Source organism: Epinephelus lanceolatus, chromosome 17 (assembly GCF_041903045.1).
Source record: "Epinephelus lanceolatus isolate andai-2023 chromosome 17, ASM4190304v1, whole genome shotgun sequence".
In the NCBI taxonomy this organism is placed as follows: Eukaryota; Metazoa; Chordata; class Actinopteri; order Perciformes; family Serranidae; genus Epinephelus; species Epinephelus lanceolatus.
Window position 1 is genome coordinate 22,433,830 of NC_135750.1, and position 22,681 is coordinate 22,456,510.

Below are 22,681 nucleotides of genomic sequence, written 5' to 3' on the forward strand. Positions count from 1 at the left end.
AGTGATTAAGATGATGCTGCGCGGTGTTTTATTACACTGATTGGCTGAAGGAGTTTGTCAAGACGAGTAGTCCCACCCACTGAAAGTGTTTGAGGTGGCAGCGGTCCAGACTGATGAAGAGAGTGAAACAGAATGATGAGCTCACGTCATCAGGACGGTCTTACCAGACTAACTAATTGAGCCCTGAGATAAAATGTGAAGTGAGGAAAAAGAAGCATGACAAGGTTGAGATAATAGCTGCATATGCATATGTAAAAAGAAGCCATTGTATATGTGTGTGTGTGTGTGTGTGTGTGTGTGTAGGTGATATGATTCCTCTCGAGTGTGGCTTGTGAGGTGGAAGAGGAGATTACTGCACCACGCTTCTATAATTACCTCTCATCTCTCAGCCGGTGCTCTTAAACACAACGGGGAATGCCAGGCTACCACACACACACTCCGACACATGCACACACACAGTGGGGCGCACTTCAGTACAATGTAGCAGGCTGAGAGGGAGTTATTTCTAGAGGGTTACATTTCACTCAAATGGTGATTGGAGACCACCCACACTACCTTTAGGCAACATAGGTCAGCTTTGCTTTAAGCACATACACACACACTCGCTCTCTTTCTGCTGGTGTGTGTGTGTGTGTGTGTGTGTGTGTGTGTGTGTAAGTAAGAAGAGTGACTCACCTGTAGCTGTCCTACCCACACAAAAACCCACTTAAGAATCCATTCTCACAAGTCATGCACTCACATCACACTATATACTTTTCCATTTTAGTGGGGATTATGCAGAAAATCACCTGTCACCTGTTCTTTCTGTGTCTCACACACACATGCACACACAGTATACACCGAGCCACTTTGTGGTCAGCTGTGTCTGTAATATGAAAACTATCATAAACACAAGACCAGCGGTATTTCTCCACAGCTTAAGCTGCATCATATCTTCATTATACTGACTCGTACTGGCGACAGCCTGCTCTAATAACCATGCAAACCATCAGGGCTAAGTATGTTTTAGAGTTGACAGCGTCGTACAAAGATGAATTAACCACGCAATTCAAAGCTTTGAAAAAGTCATTAAAAACTATGCCAGGAGTAAATTGCTCCGCCACACTGAATGACTTGGTCCCTCTCCCTCTCCCCTCGCTCAACTATTAAAAAAGCAATATGACTTCTTGTGGACAGTTGGACTCAGGGGACCACTTCAACAAGCTGGACTGAATAGAGGCGAGGAGATGAAAGAGGAAATGCTGATTCTTCCGAGAGGTTTACAGAAACTTTCATCTCTTCCACTGTCACATTTACTAATCCTCCATAATGCATCTCATTATCAGGTGGATATTGCACACTAATCTGCAAGTGATTACAGAGCCAAAGGTAAAGTTCCAGAGCAGCAGGAGAAAAGACAGTCAAGCTGCTGAAGTGTGTTTTGTAGTCTCTGAGTAGCTCTGTAAAGCCCAGTGTTTGTCCAAGCATGACGGTCAGCACACTGTGGGTTGGCTGACATGACTTACAATCCCCATGTTGAGGTGTAGCCTAACGCCTGATGGATGTTTATGAATGCAGCTGAACAAATTCGTCTTCTTTTTCTTCTTCCTTTTTTTTTAAACTTCCAACAATGGAGTCTAGAAAAAGTGCTGCTTCTTAACTCACCCACACACACATACCCACACACACGCTTTGATACACACAAGAATATTCACAGATAAAGATACCCACACATGTCTGTTGCACGCAGGCAAACATGGTTTCACTGAGACACCTTGCAATCTTTTCTTAATTTAGGATGCATTAAATTTGTGACAAATGAGATTATAGTGTCCCTGTCGAGCCCGAGGCACACAGCTGTCTGGACAGCCACTGTTTCCCTCTGCAGGCCTGAGATGTGTTCAGGCATAAAAGCAAGCATTTTATTTAGGCAGCTGGCACTTAACAGGCAAACGGTGCTCACACAAGCGGGGGAGAGCTGTGAGCTATAATGTGACAATAGGAGGCTGTGGAGAGGGGGAAACACCTCAAGAGAGAGCTCAGCTCGAAGAGGAGTACATACAAAGCGCAGGTATGTGCAGGCATGCTCACTGCCAGTCAATGAACTGCTTCATTACATCGCCATCAAACTGATAAAGTGGAAGTGCTGTCATCTCAAGGAGAAAGAGAGCGCAATACAGGAGCAAGTTTTTTTTTTGTATCCAAACCACAGAGCAGACACCCACAAACAAAATTACGCACACATTTGCCCTATTTGAAAACCCACATGGCATTAAGAGTCGCTCAGATGTCTGCTGTGCTTGCAGAGAGTATCCTATCAGCTCTTTTTCAACTACAGAGCCAGACTTGGGCAGATAAAGCTCACGGCGATAGGAGAGATCTCGGTCAGAAAGTGATAACACACCAAAGCAGATCGAGGAATCTGCTCCACTATTTGGACATCAGATCACGGTCAGACAGGTGTCACCAACCCCGCAGCGCCTTTCATAACAGCCAGCGACAATAAGGTGGTTTCCCATAGCTGAGCCAAGCCGGTACAAAATAAATTGTTGACAGAAACCAAACATTACGCACCACATTATGCAACCACACTGGCATGCAACACTGATATTAAAAGATTCAATATGTGTATTTTTCTTCCAATTTATCAAACTATAGGTGTCCCTCTACTTCTGTGGGGTATCACAGCAACTACACGGATAGAACAGAAAATGTGTTACCATGGAAGCTGGGAATTAAGTACAAAAAAGGCAGTGAAAGTTATATAAAAACTTGCGCTGCAAATAAACTGCCAATATGCGTAAAAAAACAAAAACACATTTTGCGCTTTTTCCTTTGGTGATGAGGTGGACGGCGGACAGGTTGTGACATTTGCAAAGCCACCTGAAGTTAAGAGGACAAGGCTGCTTTCGGATTATCAGCTTTACATATTGAATCTTTTATTTTCTCTGCAGGCGACCACACAACATCCACCGGTGTTCAAGACCCCAGTTTACTCACCCGTTAGCTGGTCATAGGATCCGTCCAGCTCTCTGGAGTCCGACAAGCTTTGGTCACGGTTTTTCGCCTTCATTTTCCCCGTGTGCGCCGGAATGTGGAACTGTGGGAAACAGCTGATATCTTGGCGATTCTGTTTGAGGAAAAAACAACAGTGGTTTTGTGTTGTTCGCCTTCACGGAGGATGGCTACAGGTACACTAGCGTTAACAAGTCATCATTGATTTGCCATAGATAAGACAAGAGAGCCATGTAAGTTGTTATTTCCCCGTGTGTCCCTCTCTCTCTCTCTCTCTATCTCTCTCTGCGTGCGCTCTCGGCATCCAGGAGCTGAGTGAACCAAGCGCTTCTGGTCTGCACTCTCACACGGGCTGGCACGCGCGCACGCACGCAATTAAGTACGCACACACACAGGGAGAGGGGGAGCGAAAACCAGATACAGAAACAAAGATTGCTTCGGTTTAGACGGCTGTTTTGGAGATCATAACTTTGTACACATAATTTCCAATATTTTCCCACAGTGGCATTAAGCAATACGGTGCACAAAAACATGAGCAGCTCATAATGAATGAGTGAAGAACAAATCATAAACGACCTGATAATGAATGAATCGTTAATAAGTACCAAACACATGATTATATTGTGGGTAATGATGGAGGGCACAAAAAGGAAAGTAAGGGCTAGATAATCATGAAGTAATGAGATATAACTAACTACTCATGTGCCACTTTACTTTAGGGTGACACACAAAGTATAGGCCTATATGATGATCAGGTAATGAGTGATTAATGAGGTCTGACTGATAAATGCTGATTCAAAGGTGATCAGGAACAACTCATGAAGAAAGAGGTCGTTATTCCTATTTACAGATACCTGTGAGCTAATCAATAGGCAACCTAATGATTCAGTGATATAGTATTCCTGTCTGTTCTAGTAACTCTTTACTTTTTACTATGCACTACATAGTCCCAGAGGCTGCCTTAAGGCGTGGGTTACGGGGGTCATGTCCCCGATACAATTGCTGGTTCCCCTTTAAGAGGAGGTGGCATACTTGTTTTTTAAGATAGCAGTGGTATCGCATCAAAGAGACAACCTAAGGCATCTATTCATGGGCGGATCATGAGATAGTGGGTTCTTGGGTACAGATGTGCAAAGGGCCCCTCCATCTCTCCAACAGAGGAGCAAGACACACAGACTTTGTGGTGGTTTTGTGTCTCTTTGTGGTTGTTTTTTTGAGTTGTTGTAGTTATGTGTCTGTTTGCAGTTCTTTTGCTTCTTTTTGTGGTCATTTTGAGTTTCTTTCTGGTTGGACAGGACAGAGCGAAATGGGGTGGGTGGGGGGGGTTGCATAAGTGGTCGCAAGCTGGAGTCGAACCCGCGAACGCCGCAGCAAGGCATCGCCTCCGCACATCGGGCGCCGGCACCATCCACCATGCTACCAATGCCCCGGTACTTGTGAATTTGAGTGACTTACTTTGGACCCCTGGACTTTGCCCAGTAAGCCTGCTCAGTAATCCATCCGTGCATCCATTGGTACCACCCATGTCGGCATATCTTGTTGGAAAGGGGGATGAATAATAACACTACAAAGTTTGGCTAAGTTTTAGTGAGGAAACAGTGGGCATGTCCATTTTCAAAGGGCTCCCTTTAACTTTCACCTCAAGATATCTCAATGAAAATAGCTTCTATGGGTACCCTAAACTTGAGAAGGCTTGTTCCCACTTTATTCAGTTCAATTTGATTTATAAAGTCCAATATCACAAATCACAATTTGCCTCAGAGGGCTTTACAGCGTACAACATCCCTCTGTCCTTGGACCCTTACAGCGGATAAGGAAAACTCCCCCCAAAAAAACCTTTAACGCGGGAAAAATATGGTAGAAACCTCAGGAAGAGCAACTGCAGAGGAATCCCTCTTCCAGGACGGACAGACGTGTGATAGATGTCGCACAAAACAAATCCACATAATAAATTTGCAGTAATCTGTATGACACAATGAGACATAAAGAGAGACAGAGAGATAAATAGAGACAGAGAGATGCTTTGTTCCCTACAATCAATGCACTCCTTCAAATTTGTCTTTTCAAGGAAAACGACAAGCAGCGTATTTGCAGAACAATGACTCACCTAACACCTTTAGAAACACACATTAAAACAGGTACGTTGTGGAACTCAACATGTTAACTCTACCCGTTTTGACATAGCTTTCTACTAGCCTAGACACTTCAACAGCATAATTAAATTCCTCAAATTCAGTTACGGCTTTTGGTTTTGTTGTGCCAATCCAACATTTTCATTGTCCCCCTCTGGCGACCCCTATGAAAAATTTCTGGGGGTGCCACTGTATATTAACCATCAGGGTCGCTCCTGATTCGTCTACTCATATGTTTGTGTGCCGTATTGTAAAAGTATAACCAGCGACATCTATCTGACTCCATTCACGCATGCCATTAATATCACCATCACATCCTCCCCTAATGTTCTTCACTGAGTCAGAGCCGTGTCGGATGTGTACAGAGACATCAGCAGGAGCAACAAGGAGCACATTGCTGCTGCCAGGCAGAGGTTCTGACTATATCTGATCTATAAATACTCACTGGCTCTGGGAAGCCTTGTGTCTATCCCTTTTCCTCCTCTCCTCTCTTCCTCTCAGTGTCTTTTCCTCCCTTCGCCTCGCTTCTGCTCGCTTACTACGGTATGACATTTGGTCACAATCTGTCAAGCAATCTGTCTTTGACGCCATATTTTCTTACATTATACCAGGGTTTGCATCAATAACGCTCCTTCCATCCCTCTATCCATCCGATTATTCATTTATCTCAAGCGTGAACTGTTGGAATGTTAGTCCGTCTGTTACTGTGCGGTGAAGTTATTCTTTCATTAAGATGTTCGTGTCCTTTACCCCCCGCTGAATGAAGGGTGTAAACTGCAGTGCGCTGAGTGTTAGATTCCCTCCTCTTTCACCACTGTGCTCAGTCATCCATCCTGATCTCCGAGGAATCTATTGACATCTGAGTCAGACATGTGTCACCAAAAGGTTGGCCATAAGACCTTGTCTTCAGATGGGGCTGCCTTACGGGTCGTATCCGTCACTGCAATAACCATTCAAGTGTCACATGTAGCAGTCCCATTATGCCTGCATGCAAACACACATAGCACGTAGCCCTTGACCTGGCTGTCATCATGTGAGCATGTATTATAGTGTGAAGTTCTTATTTTGCAATGATCTTGATTGACTTGTTCTATATGCGGTCTCAGAGTGGCACCCAAATTTGGTTTAACTATCAAACATGTCTAGAAAGACTGCAGCTGAAAGTTGGTTTTGTCTTTCACAGAGAAACGAGGTCAGCTGTGAAAGTCATGTTGATTACAGTAGACTCAAAGGGCCCCAGTATGTCTCCAATTAAGTGCTTGTGGGATCGTCCAACAGCGTCAGTGGCCCCCCACCCGACACACTTTCCCAAAGTCGAAATGGGGGGGGGCTGCACCTGACAATTTTTGGAACTTTACAAAACCATTAATCTGACAATCTGTCTACTTCCTGCAGAGACTGAGCAGGTGTGCACAGGAGCTAAGCTCTCTCTTGTCATTCTTCTGAAAAGTCCTACAGTAACTTTTTATGTGAACAAGCAATGGTCCCAAAAGTGTGTGCTCTTATCCCTGTTAGTACAATTCATTGCATGGAGGCTACTTAATCACCGTTTCCAGACATGGTTCACATCACATGAAATAGTTTGGTTCAGGTGTACTGAAGACCACATGCACACTTTCAAATTGGAATAAAAGATAAAAATCAGATTGTCCATATGACTTTTCAAACAACTTCTGCAGCGTAATCTGCTTCCTCTTTATCCATTATGTGCAAAATGTTCCAGACAACAATTTTTAAGTGTGATTATTACAGTAAGTGTTTGCCACTTGTAACAGATGTGTTGGTACCTTTGGACTCTACCGTTACCGACATAAACTGAAGCTGCAGTTCTCAATGAGACACAAAACTGCCCTTGCTCCTCTGACTGACCGTCCATTGTGTAATTACACAGCATAATTTAGAATTTGCTTGTTCTTGTGTTTGGCAGACCGAAAAGAAATGTGGGTTTGACTTGCTAACATTCCTCCTGGGTGAAAACTGCTGTGTTTGCAAGCGTTAATGACACACTGGAAGCATACACAAATGACTTTGGCCACGGTACATTAGGCCAACTCTGTTTGGTCAGATGTCTGATTATTTCCTTTTGTTCTTTTAACTCAACACACAACAACAAGAGGACTTAATGTTGGCTGTCTTGGCTTCACTTGTTTGATGAAACTTTAGGAGCAGCTGGTGGGTACACCCTCATAGTGTCCTGGCCACCAGTCTCATCACCATAGTGGACTAGATTAAAGATTGCCACCCTCGCTAGTCGGCACCAGAGATTTTAGTTTGTCATGTACACATTTAAATTATATATTGTGATTCATCTGATAAAAATGCCCTTGCAATAATCAGGCATGTTTTCCAAAGAATATCGTTTTCCATAAATATTATTTGCTAATTTTCATTTAGTGAGTTGTTGTTATGTTTTGTTAGGATTATAATATTATAATATTATTAGTATTCATAATACTCAGTGCAAACTGCCACACATTTCAGCAGCATGAATACGATTTGGTTACTGAAAAATGCGATTAACAATTTAAAATGGCTGTGATATTTTTTTCTGACAATATTTAACCCTATAGATGAATCTGTGGTCAATTCTGACTGTTTCTTGGGAGGTTTCTTTTTACTTTTAGACTAGTCGACTAAAGGCTAGTTCACATAACACGATTTTCACCTCGATTTTGACGTCGCAGAGGATCTTGAGAGCCACCTTGGGTCGAAGGTGAGTCGGCAGATAGTCTGCCACAACGAGTCCTCATGTGTGAACAAGCCTACGAGCAAGTCGCCCCCTCGTCTGAGACTGGGACAGGATATCTGGCATGCTAGAAAAGTGGAGAAGGCTGACCCAACTGACAAAGAGCGTCAGCCAGTGAGAGGCGGGATACGCCGGGGAACTTAATATCCTGTTTTGTTCACACGTGACAAAACGTAGTTTGGTGACATCACCGTTTTATCTGGGGCTCTGTTGGCGAGAGCTTGGTGGAGAAATCTTGTGGTGTGCACACACAGGTCGTAACGCAGTTGGCGAGACTCCCAATGATAGGAACACACGTCGCCAGGTATGAACACTCAAAAGATTACGATAGTCTCAGCGACTCAAGACTGGTCAGCCAGTCGTGTAATGTGAATTCGCCTTAAGTTTAAACTATGAGTCGTTAGGAACGTCCCTAATACAGATGTCTACATGGTCAGTTTATCTGTGATCATTTACTTTTTAAATGTTAAGTTTGACTGAAAGGTACCAAAACACACTGGAAATCAATGAAGTGAGATTTTTTTTTTCTTTGTTTGTTTTAATATTTTACCCTGTCATTCAAGTAGCTAAAAGTCTCATTGACATTAAAAATATCTTTCATTGCACCAAAAGAGCCTGTAAAAGAGGTGAGTTAAGGCCATGAGCGGTTGGATGTTCCCCTTTTAAGTCTCATTTGATCCCTGCGTGCTGCCAATAAACAGAGGGAGGCCCACAATAACCACAAGGCCTGCCTTTTTCTGTCATCTAATACCAACAAAATATTTCACAGATACGGACGATTGGATAGTGATTGGATTTCTGTGTGTGGTAAATGAAAGGAGACAAGGAGAGGTGGATTCCAAATGAAGGTGAGGAGGAGTGTGCAAGAATGAAGGATAGGGGAAGTGGGGAGATCGATTCATGGTGAGTTAGAGGGGATTTAGTAAGTCAGAGCCAAAATAAAGACAATCTGCGAGTCACAGTTGAGGAGGCTGTCTGGGACTACGGGGTTAGTCGTGGGGTCAGGACTTCTAGACAAACCTAGATTTGGACGTGCACACGTCCACAGCTGTGCAGTGACCCAGAGACAACCTTGTTGTAGCCCAGAACAGAATAGCAGATACTGGGCATGATGCCAGCTGGGTAGGAAGGTCTGCTGTTGTTTTGTTAGCGGGGTGTTATTTGCATCCATATTTTCAACAACAGAAAACATTAAGGGCAAAGGAAGGGTCTTTTTATGCTTGTGAAGGTCATTTCCAACAGCTGACCCACTCTAACAGTAAGAGACTATTGTTGGTTAATTGTTAGATTTTGAGACAGGTTTATTTGAACTCACATAACACCTTTGTATTCTTATTGATTTGACTGTTTTAGCCTATGATCCTATTCAGCAGTGAGTCACCACAAATCCTCTGTGAAACATGTCTACCCATGCAGATATTTGCAATTTTTAGTAAGCTCCTCTCATTTCGTAACTCAATGTAAAACACTACTTCCCAGTGTGCATGTGAGTGCAGCTGCACATTGCATTTTAGGAATTCAAATCAAGCCTAAATTAGCTGTTTAATCCCAGTCTACACACAAACCTTCAGCACCTTGTAACCGGATTATTCACACCCACTCAAAAGCTCAAACAGGCACTCGGACATACAGGTTATATCATTGGTGTCTGTTAGTAATTGATAAAACTCAGTGTTGGGAAAGCAGGAGAGGAGAGGAATGGTGAGGAAAGGCGGGGGAGTAACACTCATTGAACTATTGAGATGCACCCTCTGGCTCTCACTGCAACCCCAAGGTTAGTCCTCTGTCCTTGGCAACTCTCTTATGAGCCAAACTGCACTGTGAATATTAATAGCACAAAAGCCGGGATTCCCAAACCAAGGTGTGTGTGTGTATACTCAAATAATAGCCGCAATGATGCCAAACACAATCTAATCAGCACGTCACATACTGCATTGTATCAGCAGAACAATGCAGCATTTTTCAATGTTAAGCTTCACCTCAAACACACTGTTCAATATTTGCGGTTTCTGTAAAGGATCATGGGAGAGCAGCGTAACGATTCTTTGCCAGAACAATTCTGCTCCTCAGCAGAAAAGATGGAATAAGAAGGATTAACTTGGACAAACCTGTCACTGGTGGTATTTCGAGGCTTCGAGCTTCCCAAAGTAGAGAGAAAACCCTCCTTGTTAAGCAGTATTAAAAAGCACTTCAAACGTCTAAATGACACTTCCTTTCATTATTCACCACAGTCTGCGACCTCCAGCACAGAGCTGTCAGCTCAGCCTCAGTCACACAGCCAATATTGGCTGAGTGACTGATTGATGATGTCCGGTGAGACTCTCACACACAGAAGAATCCAGGCACACACACCACTGCACGTTAACAAGACATGAATGAATATAAAAAACAAACAATTAATGATCCATGCCTTAAGAATTTTAATAAATTTGACTGTTTGTACTTCAGTAGCTTCGAGTTGTTCCCAATATTTTATGGTGCATGTGGTCTTAAGTATCTTTTACATGTGTTTTTTTTTAAATAAATTCATAAAAAGTAAATAAGAAACCATGTATCTGTTTTTGTAGCTCCTTTTGCTGCTGTGGCCCATCAGGTTTATCTTACTGTAACCTTCTCTTCTTGATTGTTGGTGTTCCCCAGGGTAATAAGCGGGCTACAACATTTGGTCTTCTTCGGTTAACTTTCATCAGCACAGCAAGACAGTACTAACACATCCTAACTTTGGGGTACAGCAACATCTCTTCACTGTTGAGCACGAGGGACTCACTCCTTCTGTGTATCACTCATACCCGTTCCCACAAAACAAGGGCAGGTAGGAACCTGGAGAACACAATGACTCCACTTAAACACTGCACATGAAAATACAAATGAAACAACATACAAAGTGCTATAAATGACAATGAACCAGTACCAGTAACTCAATAATACTGAATATATTACTACTTAAATATAAATAATGTCTTCTTCTTATTCTTTCGGCTGTTCCCTTTAGGGGTCGCCACAGCAAATCATCTGCCTCCATCTAACTCTATTCTCCTGCATCCTCTTCTCTCACACCAACTGACTTCATGTCCTCTTTCACTACATCCATAAATCTCCTCTTTCGGTCTTCCTCGAGTTCCAACCTCAGCATCCTTCTACCGATATATTCACTATCCCTCCTCTGAACATGTCCAAACCATCTCAGTCTGGCTTCTCTGACGTTATCTCCAAAATATCTAACATGAGCTGTCCCTCTGATGTACTCATTCCTGATCCTATCCATCTTCGTCACTCCCGAAGAGAACCTCAACATCTTCATCACTGCTACCTCCAGCTCTGCCTCCTGTCTTTTCCTCAGTGCCGCTGTCTCTAAACCAAACAACATCGCTGGTCTCAACACTGTCATGTACACCTTTTCAAATAATAATAAATACGGTAACACTTTACTTGAAGGTGTCTACAAAAGAGTGACATGACACAGTCATGAACCTGTCATGAACATTATGTACACGTCATAGATGTTTATGACTGCTGTCATTAAGTGTCATTCAGTTTTTGTAATGACAAGTTGACATTGTTTGGGTTGTCTTGATTATGACAACTTGACATTAATCAAATTGACATTACCAGAATATGTCTTTGTCATAACAACTTGACATTAACAAGAAATACACCTCTTTTTGTGTTTATGATAAGTTGAGATAATGATTATTATTGTTATGACAAAGACATCTTCTGGAAATCTGGTAATTGAAGAGTGAAGGTGGTAATGTCACTTTGATTAATGTCAAGTTGTCATGACAAAGACAACTTCTGGTAACATCACTTTGATTAATGTCAAGTTGTCATAATCAACACAACCCAAACAATGTCACCTTGTCATTACAAAAACTGAATGGCACTTAATGACAGCAGTCATAAACGTTTATGACATGTACATAATGTTTATGACAAGTTCATGACAATGTCATGTCATAGTTATGACAGTGTCATGTCACCCTTATGTAGATACCTTCAAGTAAAGTGTTACCTAATGTACACATTAAAGGGCCAGTGTGTAAAATGGGTTGAAAACCGTTGAAAACAGTGACATCAGTGGTCAAATTCTAGATTGCAGGGCTCACTCGCTCACCACCACCACCACCCCCCACCCCCCCCCCCCCCCGGGGGGGGTTGGGTAAATGACGGTGGCCTCGTAGGGACAAAAAGCCTTGCGCAGACACAAGTTTTTCAGGAGTAGGTCTATCTAGCGACAAGGTGAATGTTATTTAGAAATCTAAACCATGTTACGATATTGTAATGAATCCCTCACGAGCAGGAGACCAGAGTAGCGTTCGGGAAAAAGGCCCGTTTATTTGAGCACTCCAAAAACTCCGGTAACACTCCAGGGGGTAAAAGACTCCGTCCCAAACTCTGACTCTTCTGGCGTAACACACACACTCCATAACTTTACACACATACTTGTTTACCGTACTGAGTGGGGACCCCCTCCCCTCTCTGCTTCACCAATCTCCAGCTCGCACACTGACTGACAGCGTAGCCTGTAAACAGAGCTCAGCTGTTTATTTAACCTAGCAATATCTCCTGACTATAGTAGCTGCAATGGACGACTTTGAACGCGATTTTGAAGAGTTTCTTGTAGCGGACACAGATCCAGAGCCATACCTGTTTGAGCCGGAGCATACAGATGAGGAACTCCATGTGTTGGATACTGAGCGGGCGAGAAGAGAGGCTGAATCCTCCGCTCCCATTTTGCTGCACAGAATAGGATTCGGCGCTACCATCGTTGGGGAGATATATCACCAGGAGGAAAAGCGCCGTCTTCTTTTCCTCGCAAATGACGGTTCGGATTCATTCTCTCCTGTTGCGTGTTAAGTGTGGTCCATTCGCAAACTTTATAACTAAAAAAACTTTTCACTACTCTCTATCGACGAACTGCTAACACTCTGCTGTTTCCTCCTCCTTCTTCCTTCCTTCCGCTGTCTTCGTTGGTTTATTTATACACGCGAAACGTGTTCTCTGGCTGGCTGGATTGTCCACTCGGTCTGCCGTACATACATGGCGGCGCAAGATGGCGACCTCTCTAAAGCAAGGCCCTTGCTATATTATATATATATATATATATATATATATATATATATATATATGTATATATATAAATAAAAGCATAATTATAAGGCCACGAAACCCAAACGAATTTTATTTTATAGCGAATATACACTTATATAAACATATTAATGGGTAGAATATTCAGATTCAGATTTGACAATAAACCATGCCAAATATTACACACTGGCCCTTTAATAAATAACACAGTACATAAGAAATAAAAATGACCAAAAAATATAACATGTGCACTAATTATGGTTACATTATCTTACATGCAAGAAATTGAGGCACATACTTAGAAAAAACATTCTAATTTTAGTACAAATCACTAATTTCATATCCAGAAATACAACTCAGGCTCAACATGTTTTATACCAATTACTACTTCCACTTGGTATCACATCAGGAAGTGGTCATGCCTTCAAGAAGAGATTGAGTAAACACCTCAACAGCATGAGACTACAATCCTAAAGCTCAAAGACTTCAAACATACACAGATCAGTTTCATATACATATACAATGGTATTCATGAAGATTGTGTCTGCAAAGGAAAAGTAAAAAATGTGTCTTTGAGCAATGAAAAAAAAACTAAAACCATGATTTAAAAGCACATTATGAAACAAAGTGTTTTTAATTTTCTATTCTGTTTAACAACACCTACATAAAGTCCGATGTCCAGATGTAATGGTAACATACTTTCTCTCAGATGGGCGCACTGAGACCATCTCCTCCTGGACAGATACATTTTTTTTCCATATCAAGCTCTCATTTGATTAAACCATATGTTGTAAGTATTGGCTCTAAGAAAAGTGATGAAATGGTATGTGACATTAATTAACTATAAAACCTCTAAACTGCTGTATATCTGCAGGGAGTTTTCTGTATCAAATGTCTTCAGTCTCATAAACTTCACTTTCTTATATATAGTTCTAATATCACTTGGCTGCAAACCATCTGAATTTTAAAAGCATTATGGTTTCTCTCCACCTCCCCATGCTCCCTTCCTTTTGGCCATTTATTCCCATTTAAACCTACTACTATCAGCTCAGTCTGTTTTCATCAAGCTCGCTGTAACCTTAATCCAAACTGACTGTCCGCTCTCGCTCTGCGCCCGTCCCCGCCATACTCTCATTCTCTTTTCTCTCTGTATCTCCATCTCTCGGAAACCTCCATCCCCTCCTCTTAGCCAGAGATATGTGATGACGCCATTCGGGACAGGACAAGTGAGTGACCTTCAGAAAGCATGAACAGATTCCCTCTTTACATCGGATTTTTTTCCCCTCCACTGTAATCACCCTTGACTGTAATTGTCTTTATTTTGTTTGGTGGTGCTGTCTCAGGAAAAGAAGGATAACCCCTGACCCCCCCCCCCCAGGTATGTTTGCTGTCTCAGCGAGCATTTAAAACCTGTGATAGCTTTTGACAGATGTCAGCTGGGCTGCTGCTACCGACGTCACCTTTTGCCTGAGGGATGACACCCTCTGAGACAGAGTGGCACACACACGCAGTCATGCCAGAAGTTGTCATCTGGGTGGTGAATTTGTGACAGAGTGGCTGTCCAAGAATTATAACCTCCCTTTTCTCTTGCCTCACTTTAATGTATACAGCTCCGGTAAACTATAGAAAGCAGCCACATAATGTTGCATCTCTTCATGTTTACTGGCCTGGAGGAAAGAAAAGGAGGCAGAATAGAAACCTGTATGAATTACTCATGAGTGTGAAGTGCATACTTTCTCTCCCTCTCCACCTCACTCGCTTCACTCTTCGTTTTCATCTCCTCCTCCTCTTTTTTCCTCCCTTTTGCCATCTCCTTTATTCCTGCCATGTGTCCTTGCGGAGTCTGTCCCAGACGTGTCCTCTCCGTCCAGACAGTGGACTCATTTCTGTGGAAAGGTAGACAAACAGACTCTCACACCCACACACACACATTCAGAATTGGAGCATATTACCGGGAGGTGCCCTCTATGATGGTTAATCAACAGACAATTGATGTTTACATAATTCATCCATCTGCTGCGCACGTTCCTCATTTAAATACCGTCTGAAAGTGAGAGTCTCAGAGTCAGTTTACTGGGACGTCATTTTAAAAGACTCTTTGTGTCCTGGGAGTAAGTTTATAGAAGGCTTTCACAGAAACATAAAACTGACTGTTGTCATGTTATTGCCTCTTCATCATACGATAAACCTCTGTCTCTGAAAAATTCAGTTTATAAAACTGTTGAATGTTTTTGCCAAATACAGTGCATTTTCGAGGAAACCTAATTGCTGCCTGGATTATGCTCACTGGAAGTGTTTTCAGTCCAGGAAGTGTTACATTCGTTTACAAAGCTGAGGACTTTGACATTGGAGACCAGGCTTTGCAGAGCTACTGTGTGGTCTTAAAACACTTTAAGGTTGGGGAAGGGATGGGTTTTGTCACACAATGTGTCCCATCTGTTGACTTCCATAAATATTTAACCAAGTGGAATGATCTTTCCTTAACCTTGACTAAGGTGTTTTTACTTGCCTGAACACAACTTTAAAATTTTTAACAGTGCTTAAGTTGCCAGAAGCAGATTTTGTAGGAAAATTTAGATTGGCTCTGTATGAACATTTTGCAGCATTGCAGATTTATGTCCTACCACACATTAAAAGACTTTGAAAAAACTTAAGTCTGAAACCCTCTCACATCTAAAGACAATGTGAGTTGTTAGTCACACACTATAATATTTAGCAAAGACTGGGGATCTTGCAGGGTCACTATTTGCAAGACTACAACTAGATTCTATTTGAGATTATTGGCAAAAATTGATGTCTGCATTCATAAATATGTCATCATTGGTGTATTATTACAACCACCACATCAATAATCTGACTTATTCTCGTAAAAGGAGAATTCCAGATTTGTTTGTACATTCGGCGCCTAAGTCGCTGGAGGGGTTCCATAATGTTTCGCCATCTTGAAAATACATCCACCAGCAAGGGACATACAGCCCCGCCTTCGGCGTCTTCGTTGAGAGCCAGGCCAGCGCTGCGTCACTGAAAAGCCGAAGGAGAGGAGCAAGATGCGCTTCGCTACTACCCTGGCAAATCTGAAAGATAACAAAGTCCCACTCTTTGAGCATAATGCAGGATTATGCATATGCAGCATCATGGGAGACAGAATCCTCATCGCCAAGAAAGCACAAAAGGGAATCAAAAAGGCAGCGTGACCGGTGAATTCAAAAAACGAGGGTCAACATCGAGGAAGCCTTTTCCAGGTGGAAAGAGCTACTGAAGGAGAAAGGCAATGCAATCACAGGGATGAGGTGTGTGAGGTTGAGCCACTTGTCAGTTGTCAGAAGACAAGATGTGATTGGTTTGTTTTGATTTACACCCGCCCCAACAGTCCTACGTTGTAAACACAGCCAGTATGGTGAGGAGGGGGTTTGTCAGCTCGAGTCACGTGTGTCTGTGTAGGAGCCTGAATGAATACTCCATGAAGTATCGGATGACATGGTTTCATCAATGTTATCATAGCTTTTTGGTACACAGCGGCTACCGTTGTTGCAATACGCGTTTGAAACAGTGAGGCGCTAGAGTGTGCTATCCGTTTGAATGCAATATATGATCTCAACACTAGATGGGAGAAATTCCTACATACTATATTAACAATTCCTTATGTGTCCACATAAACACATAACTCTAGAGACACAAGATAAAAGGCGTCACATGTCAACAGCATTCTTGTCAATTCTGCATCAATATAACCAGGAAATGAGAACTGTATTTGCGTACAAATTTTACAATTTAGATTTTATCGCTTGAAGTTGCTACCAGCCTCCGTTGGTTCACTGCACTATTTCAGTGGGAGGAGACTGTGGGAATGAGAGGTGAACCATTTCAAAAATCAAGATTTCTGACTAAATATGTGCTGGTTGGTGGATCAGATACATGCCAAATTAAAAACGACTCTTGTTCACTCCACAACTTCATCAGTTACTCCTCCTTTTCCACATTACAAGAGAACCAAGACTTGTTGTCATACTTGTGCCGCCCAGGAGTCTCCTCCATGTTTACTCTCTATCTGGTTTGCTGCTAGAGAGAGAGCACCTATTGATTCTTGACAATGTTTACGTCATTGAACTTCACTATTTGCATCAGTCAAGACTAAAACCTTACGATACTATTAAACATGTTGGACTTTGTTGGAACGTCAAGACAAGAAAAAGACAAAAGACAGCTTGGACTGAGTTTTATGTCCACCTTAAACCAATAGATGGAGATCACAGCAGCTGAGTTAAAACTCTCACAAATTTATTCCAACATTGGAAAATTGTGACAGTGAAATCTTTTAAAAAGGTTGTTTAGTGTAGGACCAGCATTAAAAAAAGATTCTTCATGATGCTGATAAATAGTTTAAGAGGCATTATATTTCTTTCAAATGGTATTTGCTGATGGGGTGCCCTGAAGGCCTAGAGGTTAGGGTGCTATTAATCACAACATCCCCAGTTTGTGTTAGCTTCGGGAACTTTAATGCATGTCACTCCCCATCACTTTCTGTCCTTGTTTCCTGTCATTTCTGTACTTTGTTTCTTTAATAAAACACAAACGATTCGCAAAAACACTTTCAGAAAGAATGACGCCAGCTGAAAGAGTGAACAAAGGAGAAAGGACGCATTAAACTATGTGTCTGCGCAGAGAGAGAACTCCTGGTACCTTGTTCTTCCTCACTCGATTTCTCTTTTTCAAGAGTTGCTCAGCATGAAAACACATGCATACACGTATGCATTCTCACTAACACACACACATGCACTTCCTGTGCTACCCCAGAGTAATGAAAAGTTGTGTTTAGTGGTCCAAGAGGCTGTTGTTTACGCTATAAACCACAAACCTCAAATTGATTTGCTTATTGGATAGCTGATTGTATTGTTCTCAATTCAGTCATCCCAGATGAGAGCGCCACTGAAATTCAAAGCTAATATACACGATTGGAAACACATAAACCTCGCTATATAATCACCCACCAATGTTTCCCAGGGGAAGAGTCAATTTTCAAAATGAATTTTCATTGACGTGTAATGGGCATCGGCTGAGAGGCAATACAACCTCTCATGTTCTTCTTGTGTTGGTGTGTGTATGTGCCCTTCCATCAGCAATGCAACCTGAGCTTGGGTAATGAAGCAGTGACAGCAGCCAAGCGCGCAGAATGCAGTTAAAGTCCTCCTCGTGCCGATGAAAGCAAATATGGTCGACAATGGAGAGAGGAAAAAGAAAGAGGAAGAGATGGGATTCAAGTCTGGACACTTTTTTTTTTACAACCTCATTGATTAGAAGGTGACTCTAAAGACACGTTGGTGAGTCCTATTTTTCTCAACATTTCATCACATCCTTCATCTTGATCTGTTACCTATTCAATATCCTTTCACAACAATCTCATTATCACTTCCTATTTCCCTGATGTGTCATTGATCTGCTGGCACAATGAATTGTCATAACTTTCCATAAACCGTTGTCGTTTTTCATCAGTGTGCCGTCAGAGCAAACAGCCGAAATGTGTTGGACAAACACTTACAATAACAAATCATCCCGGGTTGGGTGAGGACAGCTAAATAGCCATCAGTGTGGGGAAAAGCCCATAAAATCACCCTGTGATAGATCGCTGGGGTGTGCTTGGCTGAGGCAAGCGCAAGATTTTAAAGGCGCGAGCGGGAGGGGGAAAAAGTCGCTTAGGAGATGGATGGAAAACAGAGACTGGTGGGTAGATGTAGGATATGATGGAGAGAGCAAACAAGAAAAGTGCCGATGTGCCGAGCAGACAGATGGATGGAGTCTGGCGGGCCGGAAACTGCCCCAGCCTCCACCCTGAAATGTGTTGTCCCATTAATGTCGCCGGGGGGTTGTTTTCATGCTGCAACAAAAGTTGTATCACTGATACTGTTGTGATGGACGGGGGAGGGCTCGCATTGCTTGCTTTTTAGCTCAGTCCCTCTCCACTTGTCTCCACTGTGAGAGACAGGAGCAGCAGGCATCTGAATCACCACTGCATGATGATTTCCTCTCTCATGATGCTCTTAAGAGCGTTCCTCTTTTTATCAGGATGCTCTTTACAACACCGCCTGCTCTTATCTCGTAAAACTCATTGTCAATCTAATTACTCGGACCATCTGTAAAGTGGTTGTGTGATCAGTGTGCTACAATACCAGAGGAGAATGAATGAGATGAATGGGCGCTAGAGAAATTAGATTTGAGTGTATAATATATTAGATAAGTCTGACCGCAGCAAGCTGCAAGAAGACTTTTAACAAGCATATTTTTCCTCTAAGTGTCAAATCCGGCGACACAGATAATGCTCTGAGTGCACTGTTTCAAATGCATTGTATCAAATCAGCCCATGGTTTGTGTGTGCTCTGTGTGTGTGTGTGTGGAGCTGGTTATCTCTGCCTGCATTCGTGAACGTGCATGTGTGTCCTAGGGGTGTTGAATAAGTAATGCAGAGGCGCCTAATGAAAGATAATGTCTAGTTAATGATCTGTCAAAATGAAGTGTTTGCTCATTGAGGAAGGGATCATCCCAGGCTTTAATTTCCACCCTGTGACTCATATTGGAGGATATTACTTCTTTGTAGACAAAGTATACACACACACATTCACATGTACATATAGTGCACACATAAACAAACACAGACTCACACACAAACAAAAATACAAAAGCATTTCAATGCAGAGTGTATTATGCTGTCGCTGAGCTCCGGTGCCAGTGAATGTGCCGGTTTGTTTGTGTATATACTGAGAAGTGCTGAAGCGTCTCATCAACCACTTCAGCTGCCTGCGGATTAACAGAGGAGATGGAAACAGAACACAACAGCCAAACCACCCATAAATGGCCATCTAGCCAACAGCTATGGAGGGAGGATTAGTCTCTGCTTTATTTGCCACACATCGTTGTCAGGAAGAGCTCTTACCACTAATCTTGGCAACAGCTCTCCTCTTCAGCGGGGCTGAGCCGCCGCGGAATCAGTCTGAATATTTGAAGTAATGAGTGCTGATACAGTTAACTGTACAGAGGTGCCGCTGAAACTTGAACCAAAACAATGCACACACAGCTAAGTGAATGAGTCTTTGAATCGAGGTTGAGTTAAAGGAACACTCACACACACACATAGGCAAACACACATAAGTCTACTTGGTTCGAGCTGAGAGGTGCTGGCAGCTCCAAGCAGGGAAAAGAATTGCAGATGAAGCGGTCGGAAGTCAAATGGAATCTTTTAAACACAACACCATGTGGGAAGCGAGACAGCTGAGAATACCAGACATCAGCTGAGCTCGTCTGTCTGTGTGTGTATGCATGTTTGTGGGTCAGAGTGAGTTGCCTATATTTACAAATTCATCTGCAACTAGTTTAATATCATTAAAATTGTTTAAATCTAGCAAAATGCAAAATTCTTTGCTGTTTTTACCCCCTCAAATTTGAAGATTTGCTGCTTTTGTGGGTTTTACTATATCTAAATTAAGCATCTTTGGGTTTTGGACTGTTGGTCGACAAAACAAGACATTTTGAAGACGTCATCTTGGGCTCTGTAAGTTTTGAGTAGGCACTTCTCACAATTTGTTTGACATTTTGTAATTTAACGATTGCTCAAAACATATTTAGAGCGCCTGGATAAAAAGTACACGTGGGTCAAGACTGTAAGAAGAGACTAAGGGTGCTTTCACACCTGTCCTGTTTGGTTCGGTTGAAATGACCTGAAGTTTATTTGCCCTCTAAGTGCCGTTCATTTGGGCAGGTGTGAACACAGCAATCGCACTCAGGTGCGCACCAAAACAACTGGACCGAGACCTTCTTAAAGAGGTGGTCTCAGTCTGGTTACAAACAAACTCTGGTGCGGTTCATTTGTGGTGAGAACGTGTTCCGACCTCGATCTGAACCAGCTGCAGTCACCTTACACATTGTTTGGGTTAAACATGAGCATGTTACAGTCCTGGAGGATTATTAATGTGCACCTCCTCCTGTACTGCCTTAATATGCACATTCAGCACATCCAATGCATCAAAACATTGTTTTCTATAAAGTGTCACATTTATCTTGCAAGTGTACTCTTCTTCAACGTTTTGTTTACTTCCTGGATTTTTCCTGCATGGAAATTCTGACCAATCAAGAGCGGCTTTCTCACACAAGACATTTGAGCTGGTCCGCTTGTAAATGCTACCGTGAGAATACTAACCAACTCTAGGCAATTATGCAACTTTGTAAAAAAAAAATGAGCGCCTGATTCAGACCAAAGCAAGACAACTCTAGGTCTGAAAGCACCCTGAATCACGGCAGCAATACAAGGCAGGAATCACAGTAAAATATTCAACAGGAAACACTTTAACTTTGTGTGATTAATTTGCACGTCAATACATATTTTCAAATTGTTGTTTTTGTCTTGACTACTTTCACTCAGAGCGTGATTATTACATAGCAAACTTTCAATCACGTATTGCAGAACGGACATGACATCACAACATCACAACAATGACGGAGCTGTTGCAACTGTCGCAATTTTGCATCACTGTTGGTAATAATAGTTGTGATGCAAAATATTCACAGTGGAGTATTACAGTACAGTACATTTTCTTATCATGTATTCGTCATGTGCCTGATGTGTAAAGGCAATAATGTTGTATGCTACCACTTGTTATCACCACTACAGAAGGCGCACCTCTCAATTTATCTGATTGGACAATTGGTGGGGGGGGGGGTTGATGACAAAAAGACATCTGGCACATTTCACTCTGACTTTAGAAAAATGTTTAAACTTGAGGCATTCAGAAGATTGCATTACAAAAAGCTGCCTCGGGCTGCTAAAACACAGTGTCTGATCGAGACCTGACACAAGCATGAGGAGAGGTGACAAACAAGGTATTGAGACTAACTGTGTTAGACAGACTAAATGGGAAGGGTACACAGTGGGAATAGGTTGAGTGTTTTATTGAAGATGCCAGGATGCCAGACACAGAAAAAGAAAGAATATATCCTTTGATTTATTGGTAGTGAATATCAAACTTCATGTTTCTGCTGAAGGCTTTAACATTACAATGGGAAGAGATAGGTTTGAGTGGTTCTTTAAAGGACAGCTTCGGTATTTTTAAACCTGGGCTCTATTTCCCCATGTGTATGTATGCTTATGATTCATGGGTACCACTCATTCTAAAATTGATTCTGTATTGAGGCGCGAAAAGAATTAAAACGGTAATGTGGGCAAATGCGTCATATATAAAATAGTTTTTTTTCCACCACTGACCAGTTCAGATCGCCAGTGCTATCTGTGTAGATAGCATATTGTAGCGGCCCTGGGGCAGTGGTGAGGGTGAATGAGTCAGCTGTCAGTCAGTGTTGGAGCACAGAGGTCCCCGCTGGGTACTGTAAGTGAGTATGTGTGTGTGAAGTGTGTGTTACGCTAGAAGAGTCAGAGGACGGAGTCTTTTACGTGCTACCCCCTGGAGTGTTACTGGAGTTTCTGGAGTGCTGAAATAAAGGGGCCTTTTTCCCGAATGCAAGAACAGGATGTCGCGCAACACCCCGTACAGCTTTCACAGGCTGCCTTTGTCGGACGGCGAGATGCTGAAGTTGTGGCTAGTTGTGCTACAAATGGATGCTAACACTCGTGTCCAGACACTGTGCCTTGCAGACCATCGGGTCTGCAGTGCTCACTTCTCCCAAGATGACTAATGCCAGCCGAAGAGGAGAAGACATCCAATCCTGAAACACCTCTTCC

The 22,681-nt window shown here is 42.4% G+C and overlaps 1 protein-coding gene across 2 annotated transcripts in view; it reads right to left on the bottom strand.

The window, feature by feature from the left end:
- LOC117248072 (A-type potassium channel modulatory protein KCNIP2) overlaps window positions 1-3,311 on the bottom strand; it is a 144,818-nt gene extending 141,507 nt beyond the window's left edge. Inside the window, exon 1 of one of the 2 annotated variants that reach the window (XM_033612809.2) lies at window positions 2,980-3,311. In XM_033612809.2, coding sequence (XP_033468700.1) covers window positions 2,980-3,052 — 73 coding nt within the window. In that variant the 5' untranslated portion in view covers window positions 3,053-3,311. The remainder of the gene's footprint in view (window positions 1-2,979) is intronic. The other variant, XM_078176298.1, reaches the window with a different exon arrangement.
- Between the last annotated feature and the right edge of the window lie 19,370 nt (window positions 3,312-22,681).